Genomic DNA, 18020 nt, shown 5'->3' with positions numbered 1-18020 from the left:
TTTGGTATCCAAGTTTATCTTCTTTTTTATTTAACGGTTTCTCCTAAATGCTTTGTCTGAATGTCTAATTTATTTCTTCTTCCTCTAGATGGAAACTTTTTTACATTTACAAGACATGAGCCCATTGGTGTATGCGGCCAAATTATTCCTGTAAGTTGAAGCCATTTATCAAATTGAATGTTCCTATTGTAAATGAACTTGCTTTTGAAATTTTGACTGTACCTATGGATACATGAAACATTACCAGTTAGAACTTTTCTGGTCCTATAAGATAGTGACTACTCTGAATATTCCTCAAAATCTGCAAAATGGTATTTTAAAGAACGTTCACCTGTCCACACTCACTTCCCTCTTCCCTGAGTACAGAAAAAATAAATAAATCTCAAAAGATTGATTGATAGATTACTTTGAAAGACAGATATGTGTTCTGTTCGAACTGAAAAACTTGGGAATAAACTAGTAAGACAGGTGAATATTTACAGCCTACAAATGTCCCTCTTTGGGACGTGGAATGTTTCCAATTCTGTTTTGTACAGCACCTAGACCACTGGGATCTTTATTTATTGCTAAGACTCATACATCCTGCTGATGGTAGAAGTAGCAACACAAAGAATGTGTCAAATAAGCTCAGTAACATTGAGCTACATGTTCCCAAGCTCCTGTTCAGAGTGTCAAAACTCCCAGTTTTTTAGGTTACTTGTTCCAAGTGGAGAAAAAAGGATTGCTTGAGTCTGAATACCCAAAACCCTGAGCAATTCAACTCTGAGATTCTTTGGTAAATTCTGCACAGATTTGATGGGTTGTTGTGAGAATAGCTGTTATTTGTTACTACAATACTTCACACTCCCAATCCACCCACCTCTGTGCACATGGCAGGGTGTGGGCAACCTGACCTGGCCTGTTTGACAGCCTACCAGTTTCTGAAAGAGTCAGCTTGTCCACCAGGTCAGCTCAGACCTGTGGGTCCCACACATGTTCCCAATGTCTTTCGGTTGAGCTTGGAGGTTTAACTTCTTTTCAGACCACTACACTGGTGGTTGTCAGAATAAAGCATTTGGATGGAGCCTCCAGGAGAGCTGCTATTCTGGGTTTCCCTGCAAGTCAGGCATGAGCTGTTTCAAGTAAAGCATTCAGATCCAAGATAATGAACTAGACACATTAGATGTGGTGACTCTTAAGTAAAATTGCAGCCATCAAGTATAAGAGCTGGCTGTTAGTGCAAACACTGGCCACCCTTATAAAATATTCAAGGACTCCTAAGCGTATCTCTCTTTGCTCTCCATTGAAACATGAACCCCTCAAGTTGGAGGGTTTTTATATAAACAAAATCTTGGAGGATTATGTGAATGTTGCAAAACACTTCAACTAGCTCTGCTTTTCCCTTCGGCTTGCGTAATTCTACTTTACTCAAGACAACCTAGGAAACTCTGTACTCCCTTATTTTGTGCTACTTCGTGTTTTTTTATATGTGCATTTCTCCAGGCTTTAAGGGTAATAACCTTTTTTCCCTCTTTCTTGGATGTAAGACCCTTGGTGTCTCTTGTGGTGAGGCTCATGGGTTCAGTACTCCACAGCCACTAAGAGTGTTTTCAAAGGGGCAGAAATGACCCCCCCCCCAGTTTGTGCCCCAGCCACACTGTGTGACCCACATGACTGAACGTAGGGGCTGAGCAGTCAGCCGTTCTGCAGCCTGGCTGGGCTCACTGCGACAGACAGCTGCCAGTGACGCAGCCAGTGAAGAGGGCAGTGTTACAAATTATTACCTTATCTCCCTTAGAAGGCTGAACTGATGATGGATGTGATCATTTAAGAAAGAAGATAGCAAAACTCCCAACTTCACCTCTAATCCAGCAACTTTTTGTCAAGCTTTGTTAGAGGCATGCTTTTATTGTCTCCTGAGCTTTTAACTAACCCTTTGGATCCCCTGGACTCATATGTACCAAAATCGCTGGTCTTTGTGTATCACCGCTTTCCAGTTGCTTTTTCAAAATATCTTCACACCGAAAAGAGTTCAACAAAGAGTTCAACCACCCAGCTGAAAATTCATGTTATTATTGCAGAAAAAGCAAAAGCAATTTGGTGGTGTATTAGAAACAGGATACACCTTCTCATCTGTCTTTCAGTGGAACTTCCCATTGCTTATGTTTGTCTGGAAGATCGCCCCTGCCCTTTGTTGTGGAAACACGGTGGTTGTCAAACCAGCAGAACAAACTCCACTGAGTGCCCTTTACATGGGATCCTTAATTAAAGAGGTAAGTCGGTAACAGCCAAGTTTTTGCACTTCTCAGAAATGTAAGGGAATACTTCGGCTGAAATGCCACAGCAGTAATACAAGCCCGGCTGCTCTGTGCAAGTACTTCGCGTTGCATGTCTAGCCTTGTGCTATGGAACTCGCCTTACTGAAAGCAGTGAAGCAAAACCAGGGCAAAAGGATGAATATCTTTCAGCCTAGTCCTAGCACAAAAAAAACCCACAATAGCAATTTAGTAAACCCCATTCCTTGGCAAACGTGTGTGTTACAAAAGCACCATACCTTTCAAAGTCAAAAGCAAACAAGAAGTCAAGAGCAGGGTTTTTAGAGATGGGTGGCAGCAACTTTATTAGCATAGTTATCACAGAAAGGGACTTGTTTGTACAGATAGTAATAATAATAATAATTATTAACTGAACAAACATTTCATCCGTATGAGTTTATGATTAACAGAGAGCTGTAAAACTAAACTACCTAACTGCTGCCAAACGCATGAACTCTCTTCACACAGAAACCGGAGAAGGATACACCTTGTGCTTCTGAGAACAGGGAATAAGGCAGCTTCCCCAGTGGTTCCAAAGCAACCTTGATTATTGTGCCCAGCCCAGCAAACGCCAGAGAATATCAGTGAAATAGTTTAACTATCTTGCCTCCCCATAAGGTCAACAAACGTAAGCTCACGTGTTCGAGGAGTCAGTGCAGATGCCAACAACCGCCAGCTCAGTGACCTTCCAAAGTGCTAATGGCAATGACTTAGCACATTTCAGCAAGCTGAAATGCTTCAAAGCAGTGATTCAGCAGGACGCACCGGCTGCCTACTCCCTGATACTCAGTGCAGATAGAGGGGACTAAACGAGTGAGTGTTATTAAGAAGCCAAATCCCGCCAGTAATGCATTATGCAGGATTTGTTATTAGAAAATACTGAAGAAGAAGGGATGGCTTTTGAAAATATTTAGAAGTATCTTCTCTATTAAATTTTAGCAAATATCAAAAAGTTTGTTTCTGTAGAAAAGCAAGTTTACAGGGAAAAGAGCTGTTCTGACATGAGTCTAATAAAGTATCTGTTCTGATACGACCTCTTGAAAGAGAGCTAGTAACTGGGACTGTGGTCATGATTGCATTCAAGCTCAAGACTTTTACACAGTGATAATGACTGCTGGATGCTACAGCATTTTCAGTAAAAGACAAGAGACGATCCACATTTTACCTTTTCAGTGATCCAGATGAATGACAAATTTAAATATATCAGTGTTAAATGTCTTTAGTGGATTATCTGGCAGACATTGTGGGGCTTTAATTAAAGCCAAATATTTACCTCATCAGATGACTCAAAAGAGTTATGCACCAAAATCTGAGTTTTTGTTTACAGCTGAATTACCTAAATAAAGTGGGAGCCCAAATTCTTGTAAGAGATCAAAACTCAGCTTCTTTAAAGTTCTAGCAAAACTAACTGATGAGCTAGTTTTATATTTCTCAAGTGCCTGAATAAAAAAAGAAATATAGTCATGGCTAGTAATTCTTACTATTCTTATTAACAGCCCTTGTGAGACTCGTTTGATATAGCTAATAGCTTCTACTGCAGACACAGAAATTAGATGCCTAAAGTGAGAAGATGTGACTTCTCCACACACTCCACACACACATACACACTCTGTAGAGAATATCTTCCGTATTTTTCTCTACAAACTATTTGTCGAGATTAGGTGTGAAGCATATTGCTAAGGAAATGCAAAGAACCTCATTGTCTCATCAGTCCTGGGTAAATATTGATCTGAACTGTTAAATAAGCATAAAAAGATTGATGGAGTGTATCAGAGTGTAATCCTGTGAGCAAACTAAGTTGCTAGAACAGAAATACTTGTCTGGTGTCCATAACACAGGAAATGAGGCCTAGGAGCTATAATTCACCAGCAGATAAATGGAAATGGAATCTAGGCATGTTACAAGATCTGTTTAACCCTTAAAAGTGACTCATTTAAGTGATAATACAGGAAATGTGTATTTTTGGTCCTGTAACTCTGTGCTTTCTCTCTTCCTAAATGCCTCCTATGGCAGCTTCAAAATTGGGAAGAAAATCCAGCTGCACCTCACGCTTTCATACGAATTTGAGCGGATGAGCCATTAGAAGACAAATAGAGGCAAATAGAATGATTCGAATAGCTTTAATGAAGTAGATAGGAAACTAACTAACCTTTTTATTTACACATCTGACTGAGAGAGAGAATAAAAATAAATTAATTGTTGGGAATGGCACTGAAAACAAAAACTAAAATAAAATAGAGAGTTCTTCTTTTTGAAGGGCAAGTTTAATGGCCTAAAAGACAAGTCTGGGGGAAAAAATGTGAAAAAATAACGTATTTTGGAGTCTACAGTTGAGAATAACTATGCTGGGGAAAAGGTGGCTGGAAAACTTAAAAGGGAAATAATATAATATGAGACACACTTTTCTAGTGATTATCACTTCCTCAGCTTTATGGGTTTCTCTTTCTCTCTTCCAATTTAGGCTGGATTTCCACCTGGAGTTGTGAACATTGTGCCAGGCTTTGGACCCACTGCCGGAGCAGCAATTTCTCACCACATGGATATAGATAAAGTGGCTTTCACAGGCTCTACTGAGGTATTACAATGAATGCAAGCAAGCAAAAGCAGGAACTCTGCCCCTCTGATTCTCAGTAATGATTTAATGTCTAACTTGTTCTGTGTAACTATTTTAACTTTTTTTCTTTCTTTTGGCTGCTGGTTTGTTAAACAAAGTCTGTTTAATGATTTGTTGGTTATTATTAACTTCAAACATATTTAAACAATGCTTGTATTGCAGGAAAGCCCTTCAAACAAAGGCACTCTATGAGCTACAATTGGTTCTAGTATACCAATGCTATTTTAAGGCTTGTCCTTTAAAAAAAGAAAATATTTTCATAACTTTTTCAGTTTGTTTCTTGTTTAAGAATGTTATTTTTTACAAATGCAAATGTGAAGAAAGCTGTGCTTTCTTCTATTTAATTTTAATAACAACATGATGGTAAGAATGTACTTCCAGAAATCTTATTTCTGGTTCTGCAAAGGTTTAGATTAGGTTATGGATTTTGATATTTGAATAATACCGATGATAATTTGCATAGCCCTGGAAGTGTATTTGAGTATGTATCAATTTAATAATTGAAAGGAAGGTCACTTTTATTTTTTTCCTAGCCTTCATTATGAAGAACAGTGATTCATAGGATCAAAGATTTCTTATATAGCTATATACTTAGTACAGTGCGTTATGCTGTACAGCATGCATGTTATGCAGAAGAACTGCCGACTGGTCTTTTGACTTCTTGGATGCAGACTCCAGATAAATACCATTGCCTCATGTCAAGGGTCAGTACACACACAGTGTAAGAGTTACATTTATTCTCAGAAACCCTCAATGCTAAAGCAGTGGGAAAAAGAAAACAACCCAAAAGCGAAACCTCTGAGAAATGTCTTACAGACATTCCCAACATACAGCAAGTCCCTAGTGTTCCCAGGGAACCTCATTCCCTCCAAGGGCATGTGGAACAGAGGGAGTATCTGCAGACTGTGTTGACAGTCCTCTTCATGTGACCGAGCAATTTAGCAGCAAGAAAGGAAGGAGAGGTGTTCTCAAAGGCCTGAAGGCAAGCACAGGGAAGAAACTGTCCGAAGTTTGCTACTCACTGGCCACAGCCACAAGGGCTGTGAGCAGATTTTCCCCATACTAGTGAAATCGACATTGTATTTTTTTTTTTCCAGGACAGTTTATAGAAGAAAAGTTCTTTTAATTATGCTGTCAATGCAAAGAAACAGGAAATCTGCCTAGGTCTGCCCCTTTCCTCTAGATCTCTCAGGCCTCTTTATCAGTGAAGAGGCAGAAAGAGTAGACCATGCAGGCAGTGTGGGTATCTTCATTTTCCCTCATACCTTGTTCATAAGGCTTTCCCATGTATAAAATAGAGAAATCTTAACCTAATGGAAAGAATTGGCAGAGCAGAAATCAATGTCTGATCTAGATTGTAGACAAGAGAAAGCAGAACAGTGGTACCAAGCAAGCACCAGATATCTTTTAGTATGAGAAAGTCCAAGGGAAAACTATATTAGAAAGTAGTCCTGGCTTGTAATTCATCTGCAACTTGATTCCTCCTTTCCAAAGCTTCTTTCTCTTTTAGACATTTATTTTTTTGTTTTGTTTTTTTTTTTTTTTGTTTGTTTGTTTGTTTTGTTTTGTTTTGCTTCTACAGTTACTGTGATGGCGGACAATTGTGAAATGTGATTTTCACTTCTGAGGAACAGAAAAATGCTACTGAGGTCATGATAAATTTGTTGAGATACAGTTGTCTTTCTTCTACCTTTTAGGTTGGCAAACTGATCAAAGAAGCAGCAGGGAAGAGTAATCTGAAGAGGGTTACACTGGAACTTGGAGGAAAAAGTCCTATGGTTATATTTGCGGATGCAGACTGTTAGTAGTGTTTTTATTATATAAACCTGATACATTTGCAAGTCCTACTTTTTTATTTTCTTTATTTAAAAATGGTTTGTTAAGAGGAGAATTACCACTAAAAGAGGGGTAATACTTCATTTTTTTCTGATCATGCCATAGTTTTCATTTAGATTGCCATCAGAAATTGATGGCTTATTGATGGATTGGAGCTTCTGACAGCATCCCAACCCCCACTGTAATTAAGTATCATCCTAATTCAACGTGAATTCAAAACAATCACAAAAAGACCCAGATCAATGTTATATAGGTATATTAACTTTCTAGCTAAATATGTCTCGTGGTACTGCTTACAAAGCTAAAAAAGTTGAATCAACATTTCACCTGGCACGGTCAAATATGTATTTCTCCAGGCAGACCATGCTATTCGTGATGAGAGTAGCTTTGGACATAAGTAAACAGATGAACATCTGTGTTTTGAAGGGTGAAAATACAGAAAGTACTAAAAAGGCAAATGAGGTGGTATGACAAAGGGTAATAAAGAATTTGTGCTGTGACACTCAGGTTTTTGGTTTGATGAACTCTGTGTTTCTTTGCAGTGGATGCCGCTGTGGAATTTGCACATATGGGTCTATTCTACCATCAGGGTCAGTGTTGTATAGCAGCATCTAGGATTTTTGTGGAAGAACCTATTTATGATGAATTTGTCCGCCGAAGCATTGAACGAGCAAAGAAGTATACCCTTGGGAATCCTCTGTTGCCTGGCGTACAGCAAGGCCCTCAAGTAAGTTATGTTACATGATTCTAATATAATTTGAACAGGACGTCATGTTTTAATGTTGTTGTAATAGTGTTAATAAATTTGTTGTTGTATTAGTGTTATGGCTAAGTACAACTGTCAAGTGGTTAGGCTGAAAAACCAGAGGAAGAAACCTGAATTCTAGTCATTACTGCCACCATCGTACGCCTAAGGGTAAGCTTTGATCCTTTCCTAGTTCCCTTTACTATGGAATAGGATCAAGCATGTAGAACTTAAAATACCTTGAGAAAGCTAAGATTTGGCTGGTGAAAAAGTACAAGTTCAGTCATCTGTGTCAGAGATTGCAAATAGCATTATATTCAAATAGTGCAACTGTAAGTGAGCAACTTGAGGAAATTAAAGTTAATAGTGTCTTTTCCAGAGTGCTAGTGTTTCTTTACCAAAGTCAATTTTAGAGTATTAAACAATTTAAACACAGCCTGCTCATGTTATAATATTATTCCAGTAGTTGCCCCATTAAATGAATGCTAACATGCAACATTACTGCCACAGGTATGCAGCTTACATTACAGAATTTTTAAATTATTTTTCATCTAGAGTCTTATTCACATATCAGTTTGTACTACAGGATGTAAAATTTCTTGGAAAAGTTATTATGTACTCATTTTATCTTTACAGAATAAAGGAACTATATCAGAAATAAAGCAAAATCCGGAATAAAGGAAACCCCCACACATTTGACAATGATAACATGTTCTCTATTGGCTATCGTAGGCATTTTATATAACAACAGACACCAAGTAAATTAGAAAACTGCATTCCAAGCTGCACAAGCTTAGAAGAATTTGAAAATACTGTTGCTATTTTGGTACCTGAGGTGTGTCTTCCTAATAAACTAATATCTTCAGCTGAATAAATCCAAATACTAGAGATCAGGGAGTCTGTAACAAGGAAACTCTAGGAATTTAGTGTCTGTTTTTCAGCCTAGTATATAGTTAATACCAAGCTAAGAGGAATCCACTCTCACATTAATGTTTCTTTGTTTTTGTTCTAATAGCTGTTGCATTAATAATTTGAATGATAGAAAAAAATAAATTTTACTAACCAAAATGGAAGGCAACTTGAAAATAGCATTGTTGAATAGTTGAAAGAAAATGAAAACTTCTTTCTCCATCAGGCTCAGCATTTGCCTTTCTTGACCTCTTTTTCTCCCTGGCAAGGTTTAGCAGACAACTTCTTCACAGATTACCAAAGTTTCAGCTTCTAGAACTTGTGCAGTCCAGCTTTTGTCTTGCTGCTCTTCCAATCCAGTTTTAATGGCAAATTGTAGCCGCGCAGTTTAGAGGCATTTTGTCTGTGGTAATTACTTTAAATACCTCTCTTTGTCTCTAACTTCCTTTCTGTGCTTTGCCTGCTTCTCAGGTGTCCTGGGGCAGGCATACCGCTACATCCTCTTGTCATACGGTCTCCTCAAAAGCTGTATTTGCCCTTACTGCATCATGTAGGCTCTGTGGGCAGCACCTGCCTTGGCACGGCTTTGCACAGTAGGCGTGGAGGAAGAGCTGAAGGTCCTGCTGGAATACACAGGAACATATATATGCTAATCCACACACTATCAAGAAAAATAATGATGATGATAATAATAACAGCAAAGGGACAACTGACAGCAACATAAGCTATATCATCTGAATGTTTTCTTCTCTTCATGAAGTTTACGCACAAGAGGTCACCAGGCTAGCAGAAATTTTATGTCTTCAGTGTGCAATGAGGCAATTGTTTGAAAGCACAGTGACAAAGGGAGTGCAGGGAACTAAGAATCACATTCATATAAATATCCTCATAAATAAATGTTTTTATAAAAATAAGCTTTTATCACATTTTTTGTTGAATAACTGTTTAGTCTAAAATGTCTCCAGGATTCCCCAAAACCTTTTAAAAATATTGTTTTATTTAATGACCACAGTAATACTTGTTCCTTATGCTGACATGGTAAAAGAGAGTAAGATGCAAATGAGCCGTTGCTGAATATTGTAGTATGACCACAGAGAAACAGCTTCTGTGCAAGAATAACTGTTCCTTTGGAAGTAATCTCAGTGTCTTCATGAGCCACTGGTTGGAGGGTTGAACTTTGAAAAAATTCAGAAAAGAACAATGAAATTGTGAAAGTGGCTTCTAACAAGCAAGATTTACCAATGATTTTCTCTTGAAATAAATGTTACCTTGTACAAAATTTCCATGTGGGCATAAAGTGGTGGAGTGTTGATGTGGAGAGGAATGGTAAAGTGATATATTTCTATACTGCATTTAGAACTTTCTGAGCCCTGTTTCCAGTTATTTCTTTGCCACTGAAAACTGTAAGGGACTGGAGGAAGGCAAGCCTCTTGGTACTGCTATCATAAACTCCTTTCCTAGCAAACACTGTAGTTCTGCTATACTATAGAGCCGAAATGAAAATGGCACAGATTATGTTTGTCTGTGGATTTGTGCATAGAGCAAGAGTTGGCTTCATCCAGCAGACAATTTGCCATCTATGTTTTTCAGGCTCAGATGTAAAAACCTTTTTTCCACTAACATGTGGGAAAGAACTGAAAACAGGAATGAATTTCAGTTATGTTGTATCATTGCTGTTTTTTAACTTTCTTTAAATAGTTTAGGAAAACAGGGTGGCCGGCCTACTGGCCCCAGTGAAATGTGGAAGAATCCCACCAGCTGCATCAAGCTCTCTGCTACAACTGCAGAATCAAGTCTAGCAATTCTCATTTTAATGGGAAATTTGTAGTTGATGCAAATACTGAATGAATTATAGAATACATTCATTTTATAGAGCATTTTTCTTTTTCCTTTACTTTCTTCTTTCTCCTCTCCTCTCCTCTCCTCTCCTCTCCTCTCCTCTCCTCTCCTCTCCTCTCCTCTCCTCTCCTCTCCTCTCCTCTCTAGGGAAAAAGAGGATATCAGACCCCATAGAGCTGATTCTCTTATGCCTAAATTTTTTCTTGCTGATTCATCTGAAAAGCCTGTAAAGTTTTCAGAACTTAAGCCCAGAATCTAGGGCTTTCCAGCTGTTTCACTTCAATCCATACAAAGCTAAAACATTGTTACAGTGCAGCTAATGGGTTAGAAAATAATTTTTATCAGTGTACACTGTTTTCAGCCCTATAATATCTTATTTTTTTTTTTTTTAGATTGATAAGGAGCAATTTCAAAAAATCCTGGAGCTAATTGAGAGTGGGAAGAAAGAAGGAGCCAAACTGGAATGTGGAGGAGGTCCATGGGGAGACAAAGGTTACTTCATCCAGCCCACAGTGTTTTCTAATGTTACAGATGATATGCGCATTGCCAAAGAAGAGGTAAATAAATTCTTAGCAGTTTGTACTTTCACTGGAGACTGCATGTTTAAGTATCTGTACAAACTATCCATTTAGAAGGTCAAGTGGTTACATAAAATCATAAAATTATTCCCAGCAAACCTGTCATTCTAGCCTGGTGTAGTTTAAGATGGTTTCTTGTGCCCATCCTGGCAGCTCTGTGGAGGTGAGAGAGAGGAGAAGGAGGCTGGAGCCAACAAAGGCTCCAGCTTAAGCTGATAGGAGATAAGAAGTGTTAAATTTGGGACTGTTAATTGCATTGCTCCCATGTCTCTCATACCAGAGTCATGGTAACCTGTAACAGAGAAACAAACCTTGGAGGCATAGCTTGCAAGTACATTGCCCCTCCCTGTAAGGACCCATGGCATTGGGGTTTTGACACAGTTCTACAACAAGGAACTATTCTGTAATGAGAGAAAAGTGTTTAACTCTGCCTCCACAAGTTTTATTTTTATTTTTTTTCTTTTTGGTGGCAAGACAAAAAAGCAGAGTTTTGCCTCTGCAGAGTTTATTTAACCTAGATCAGTTTGCGGATGCGCCCATGTAGTGCTGAAGGAGGCTGAAACAGTGCCTAGGCAGCAATGGCCAGCTGGAAGTGAGAGGACAGGGTTAAGAGTGCAGAGCTGCTTTGCTTGAGAAATTTAATTGGTTAAACAGAGCCTTAAAGTACAGTCTTGGCTTCCTCTCTTATCTGCTTTTTTACATTCACCTTGATTTTAACATCTGCAATTGCATTGCAATTGGTGCCCATTATGCTTCTGCATACTAGATGGCTCCTTTGAAATCAGCACAGCCCTAGTTATTACTTTACATAGCCATCAATACTGCAGCTGCATTCTGCTAAAAGTATCCAGTGCATTCATCCAGAGTAAATAAACTGACTTAACACTGGAGCACACAGAGTTCATTACATAGGGGAGAAGAAAAGGAGAGCACTACCTAAGAAGTAAGTCTGATTATTTTGCAGTCTGGGAGTCAGGTGAGAAACTACACAGAGATATGGATTTATTAGTATCCTGTGGGCCAGCAATATCACAACTGCTCTTCAAATCTATTGAATAGTGAAACCGCAGTGAGCCAGGGAAATATGAAAATACTCAGGTTCTGAATATCACAGGTTGAACTCTGGAACCCTGTTCAGTAGTTTTCTGATTTATTTAAATCAAATCAGGCAACTATAGTTAGCAACTTAGCATGAAACTCTGTTGCCAGTTATATCACAAGGAAAGCTCGTGATGATTTCTATGGGAAGAAAACCAGTTTGATGTGTCAGTGATCTCCTTCCCCTGCCCAACATTAGCACCATGTGGTGGCACTGACACCTCTGGATGAGAACACAGAGTGAAGAGGTGGCAGGAAGCTGACACTGACAGAGTATTCTCCCATATACTACTTAACACCCAGAAGGAGATCATAATTAGTTACTTTACTTCATGTATATGTCTGGTTGTGAAGCTACTTGCATCAATACAAAAAGTTCAGGAGAAGAAGAAGCTGAATGTCTTTTTCAATTAAATGGAGTTTAGAAAAGAAAATGACAGTTTACTGGTATCTAACATAGATCTATATTGCGATTTCATGCGAGGTACCTCTATGCCAGGTGTCTCTTTCTTATTTTCATCATTTATTTTCAATTTATTTATTATTTATTGCTTTATTATTCCTTTTACAATAAGCTATCTTGATATGTGGCATAATACACGAATCTTATGGTTATGTGAACTTACAATTCTGTTCTAAGAGGCATAATCTTGACTAAATGGAATAAAACCCATTTGAAAGAAAATAACTTTTAAAAATGTAAATTATTCAAAATAATGAACTATACTAATCCACTTAATATGTATGTGTATGTTTTCAAAATAGATATTTGGACCTGTTCAACAAATCATGAAGTTTAAAACTACAGACGAAGCTATCAGGAGGGCAAACAACACAACCTACGGCTTAGCAGCAGCAGTTTTTACCAAAGACATTGATAAAGCACTGACATTTACAGCTGCTCTTCAGGCTGGAGTAGTATGGTAAGAAATGATTTTTTTTTTAATTCTTCCTCCTTTAGATCTGCAAGTTTCAATGGCAGTAATTGGCAGGGGTAGACACTTACATTTCAATCCTTGGCCATCTTCAAAGAGGTGGACTAATGCCATCCTCCTCTGCTTCTCTTTCCTACACCTTTCCACGTTTAACATGCCATGAAGTAAATATTTTTTGCAAGTCCCTACATGATTCTCCTGTAAAGTCATTTTGAAAAATGGAAGACTTGCTTAAAAGGAAAAGAGAGAAAAAGGATCCAGTGAGAGTGTCGCTTTCCTTCCCATTCAGAATCGTGGGAGAGCCCAACACATACTCAGTTTGGAGGGATCACTTTTGTCCGATGTAAAGAAATCTGTAATTGGAAGGCTTTTGGCCAATAGCTTGGGTGGAATTTCCTCTTGTGATTAAAGTGGTTGATTGAGTGTGTCTGCAAGAAGGTTGGAACCAGAAACGGGAGGAGATCAGGTACAAGGAGGCAGGATCAGATGTATGGCAGGTACTATGAGGCAGGAGAAAGAGCCAAAGAAGCTGCCATGCTGAAGTGGAGCAGAAAGTGGCTCCTTTCCTGCAGGGAGCTGGAGGGGAAAGGCTGGAGCAAAGGAGAATGAAAGCTTGGAGGAAGAGCAGACTGAATCTCATGGCTATCGTTGGCAAGAAGACCTGTATTTCCCTACAGACATCACAGCACATCAGACAGAGAACAGACGGTTTGCTTGAACCCAAAACGCGTCTCCCTTTTATAGTACATCTCAGGGAACTTGTAGCCAGCACAAATTCCTGCCCAGGTCCTGTGCCCTAAACAAACGTGCTTTCTAAAACTTCGTTAATATTTTAACTCAAGTATTGATGTTCTTTTAAAATGAAGAACATTTCTTTTTAAAAGAAAAACAAAAGCTTTATTTTTTATTCTTATGTCAGAGTTGATCTTCCTAAATCCTCAGCTACAAGAAAAATCTCTAATTTGCCAATGTTGCAAGACAGAAAGAATTTCTCAGCCAGAGAGCAGAATGCTCATTCCAATAAAACTCTTCACACTACAAATTCACAATACGAAATTCTCTTCTTAATAACAAGCCTACCGGTTAATGTATTTCTGCCCTCAAAAACAGCATAGAATGTCAAACAGCATCAAATACAATTCCCTAAATAGGGACTGAAGTGATCCTTGTTGGAAGCATACCTGCAGAAGACTAACCATGACTAGTCTATGATCTGTAAGCTGATGCAGTAGTGAGGAAGGAGATTTACCATAGTTAGAAAGATTAGACTGTCACTGTGTTTGAAGACCTTTGATCAATGGTAACACATGGTCATATCCAGTAGTATAACTTCCAGTGATATTTTGTTTCTCTGAATCTTCATTTACATGGATTTTTGAAATACATTTAATCATAAGTAGTTTGTGAATATCACCATAAGTTTATTAAGTCAAAGGAACAACACTGATTTTTCAGAAATGGAAAAATTGTACTACACTGTGTAAAGTCATTTTTCTGTTCTTCCAGGGTTAACTGCTATAGTGCATTGTCTGCTCAGTGTCCTTTTGGAGGATTTAAGATGTCAGGAAATGGACGAGAAATGTAAGTAAATACTTTTCTAAGTGTAGATTTGCAAGAACTGTAAAATGAAATTCCAAAGCCCAGTGTTAATATTCATGACTAGGATGCCCAGTTTGAGATTTTCTCCCTGTTATTACAGAGCCAAGCAAAGATTTGCTCTATAAAAGCAGTGAGAAAATTATTTGCATGTCTTTTCAAAATTATACCTTTTAGTATCTTTGCTATATATATAAAACTGATCATTGTGTTTACACTGTGTAGTTTTTGCATACCTATATACAGTGTCGTTTGCATTAAAGCATATATACAGTCCTGCATAGTTTGTCAAATCCCTTCTAAGTGTTCAGTTTTTGAAATCAGAAGACCTTCTTGCTCCAGTTTCAAAATCTTTGATTTACAAAAAAGTTTTCAGGTTGACAGTGCTGTGGCAACAAAGTTTTTGCAATACTGTCCAGCTTGGTGAAAAGCTATGACAAAAACAGCTCTCTGAAGTCTTTAAGCCTTTGGCCTTTTCTCAAACTAGTAGTACGAAAGTATAAACAACTGAAATGCTAACTGAATTCTTTTGAATATCTAAGGTTTAGTCCAGTTTCAATTTGAATCATATCTTGTTTATCTGTATTCATTTTTATCTTCCTATTAGCAAACAAATCAAGTGATGTGTTTTATCATGAAATAAGAGAGATCATATTTGTTTGTTATATTATATAGCATTATGTCTTCTGGGGGTTTTGGGAACATAAATCACAGCAGCCTTTTGCCAAAGAATGCCACATAAATGAGAATAACAACCAAATTATTTTTACAGAAAATAATAAATATCAAAACATGTAATTTTCTCTTTTGTTAATTCAAATACAAAGTACTTTTACAAAATTATGGAAGTAATTCAATAATGTATGTGCAGGCATAATGCATCAGAGCTTCTTTTCCTTTCTTTTTTTTCCTTTTTAAAAGGGAAAAGCTAGGGTTTTCATGCTTGCTCATCACTGGGCTCAATCTGCTCCTGATGGCAAGATTCCCACTGACTTCAAAGGAAACAGAGTTATGCAAGTGCTGAGAGCTTTAGAAAATGTCAAAATGAAAAAAATATATATATAATAATAATTTAGGCCATTACTATCAAGGACTGTTTTACATTTGCTGAATACCAAAAATTGGAAGATCATCAATTCTGAATTATTGTCCTTTGCAGAAATACTTTTGGGATTTATCTGCTGGAAATGATAGAAAAACAATAACATAGTAAGATAAGGATTAATATTGTCTGTAATAATGCATTTTAAAGGAGCCTAGCTTTTGTGCATAGGAATTTTTTTCCTAATGTTTGGTGCATAATTGTAAGTAGTGAACCAACAAAAAGGTACTTCTGCCATAAAGAAATGAAGGAACTACTATTAAATAGATTACTGCCACGGAAAAAAGAAATTCAATGCCAAATAATCTTGTAAACAACATGTGACAAAAAATTTAGGAGTGGAAGAAAAAAATGTGTGAAACAATTATACTGTAATAATCAGAAAGTCAGTGTATCAAGGCATAGCTAGAATTTCCTTGAATCACAGAGGAAAACTCCCTAAATTCCTGGAATGATAATATCATTGTGAAGTAAACTATTGAATGTTACATATTAACAGGATGCCTCTTCAAAATAGCTTGAAAAGGAAATTAGTAAAAATTTTCCCACACCATACAGTCCTGAGCATAGATTTCTGTTTTGCATACCTACATACCTAGTGAGATGACCATGGGAACTGAATAGCATTATATTGCGGCAATTATTGTTCTATAAAAGAACCAAATTTTATCTAAATTATGTAATTGCATCAAATACATAACACCTAGGCACACAAGCAATTTCATCTCATAAGGTAAAATTTAAAGGTGGAGTTATATTACGTGTCACTAAGAGTTAAGATCTTTTTTCACTGTCAAAGAGATATTTTAGTGGATTATTTATGTCACCTCCATTTACCTGAGATGAAGCACTGTTCTCTGACTCTGAGGAAAACTGACAGCTGAGAAAGACCTTTGCAAAAGACTTGCTGAGTGTGCTTGTGAAGACTTAGTATGTCCCTGATTTGGCGATCAGAGACCCAATTTAGAAACGCACTAAACTGATTAAACAGCATTCTTCTACACAGAAATGGAATTGTTCTCTCTCCCGCTTTTCACAGTAAACCATTGCCATTCCTTTCAAAAAACATCCAGCAGCAATCCAGCTGCATAGACATCTTCAGAATATACCTAGGGTACTTGTTATACATCTGGTCAATTGTACAATACCACAGAAAATCCCATCCAGGACATAACTCATGTTAAAAAGCATTAGTCTAAGTATTGCCTTTGTTTCTCTTTTATCTAGGGGAGAATATGGCCTTCATGAATATACAGAAGTTAAGGCCGTCACAATCAAAATCCCACAGAAGAACTCATAATGGTGCCTGAGGTGTCAAATTCAGCTTCTTCAAGTGCTAAATGACTCTGCAAATGCCATTTGAATTCTCAGAAATTTTATATCCCAAATTATTCATTAGCCTTTTGCTTTCTGATTGCATAAGAGATACTTGCTTGCATTAACAATATAAACAATAATGTAGAATATTAAAATGTGATTAACTGCGAGAAGGAAACTTCAGTGTCTGGAATATAGCTAACATTTTGAAAATCATATTAAGAAATGACTGTCTTTCATCTTCTTTGGAAGTTATCTGTAGTGCTGTGAAAATATTCCTTTTTCAGTACACCATACATGTACAGCTTGAATTTCTGTGCTCTTCTAAATAGTAGGTGGCAATCTTCTCTTTGTATTTTCTTTTCCTGTGGCCTTACAAAAGCACTTATGAGTAACTAGCAGATAGATATCTTTCTGTGTCTTTGGAAAATCATAAACTACTCCTAGATGTAATTCTTAGAATGTTGAATTTATTCATATTAAGTACTACACAAATATAATCTGGATATTATTAAATATTAAAATCCACCTTAAAAAGAATATTGTTTCTGTTATTCTTTTCTATTGCACTGGTTTACCACTGGGCACTGTATAGCACATATTTTATACCCTTAAAGAGGCACTACTGTCTCGGTAGTGTGTTTAGTCATGAGAAGCATATTATATTGGCTATACGGAGACTAAACTCCCTAGTTCTTTGACAGTATTATAAACTGAAAAATACGAACACAAACAGAGAACACCAGCCAATTTGCCAGGAGCCAGCACTGGGCTTTGTAGTGATAAGTATATCGTAAAGTCTTAAACAGATGACAAGTGAGAAATAAAAGTGCGTCGGCGACAGGAGGGAAGTGCAGGGGAGGCAAAGGAGGCTCCTTTCTGGTTTATATTGGCTCCATTTTCCCTGTACTCACACACCTACATGTCACCCACATGCACCCTTCACTCCTTCCTCCTCTTCCCAGCCCACCTGTTTCCTTTCAGCCGCTTCCTTCAGCGTCTCTTTTCCGCACAGTTGCTCTCACAAAGACCTTCCCCAGACCCACACCTCTCAAGATGACGGTAACCCTTTAAGGTCCCTCCATCTGCACAGCTTTGGTGTTTTCGTTATTCCCCTCCAAGGGTGGCTTGCGTCAGCAGCCACCAGACCAACTCTG

The 18020-nt window shown here is 37.7% G+C and overlaps 1 protein-coding gene across 2 annotated transcripts in view; it reads left to right on the top strand.

The window, feature by feature from the left end:
* The window catches only part of ALDH1A1 (aldehyde dehydrogenase 1 family member A1), a 49000-nt gene extending 31659 nt beyond the window's left edge, over window positions 1–17341 (top strand). For both annotated transcript variants that reach the window (XM_062599226.1, XM_062599227.1), the window contains 9 exons: window positions 89–150; window positions 2124–2252; window positions 4756–4869; window positions 6606–6708; window positions 7287–7471; window positions 10630–10794; window positions 12679–12836; window positions 14355–14429; window positions 16774–17341. In XM_062599226.1, the coding sequence (XP_062455210.1) occupies window positions 89–150; window positions 2124–2252; window positions 4756–4869; window positions 6606–6708; window positions 7287–7471; window positions 10630–10794; window positions 12679–12836; window positions 14355–14429; window positions 16774–16846 (1064 nt within the window). In that variant the 3' untranslated portion in view covers window positions 16847–17341. The remainder of the gene's footprint in view (window positions 1–88; window positions 151–2123; window positions 2253–4755; window positions 4870–6605; window positions 6709–7286; window positions 7472–10629; window positions 10795–12678; window positions 12837–14354; window positions 14430–16773) is intronic.
* Window positions 17342–18020: the final 679 nt, after the last annotated feature.

The sequence above is a fragment of the Rhea pennata genome, chromosome Z, assembly GCF_028389875.1.
Source record: "Rhea pennata isolate bPtePen1 chromosome Z, bPtePen1.pri, whole genome shotgun sequence".
In the NCBI taxonomy this organism is placed as follows: domain Eukaryota; kingdom Metazoa; phylum Chordata; class Aves; order Rheiformes; family Rheidae; genus Rhea; species Rhea pennata.
The sequence above is the reverse complement of the archived record's forward strand: the minus strand, read 5'-3'. Positions and strand labels throughout refer to the sequence as shown.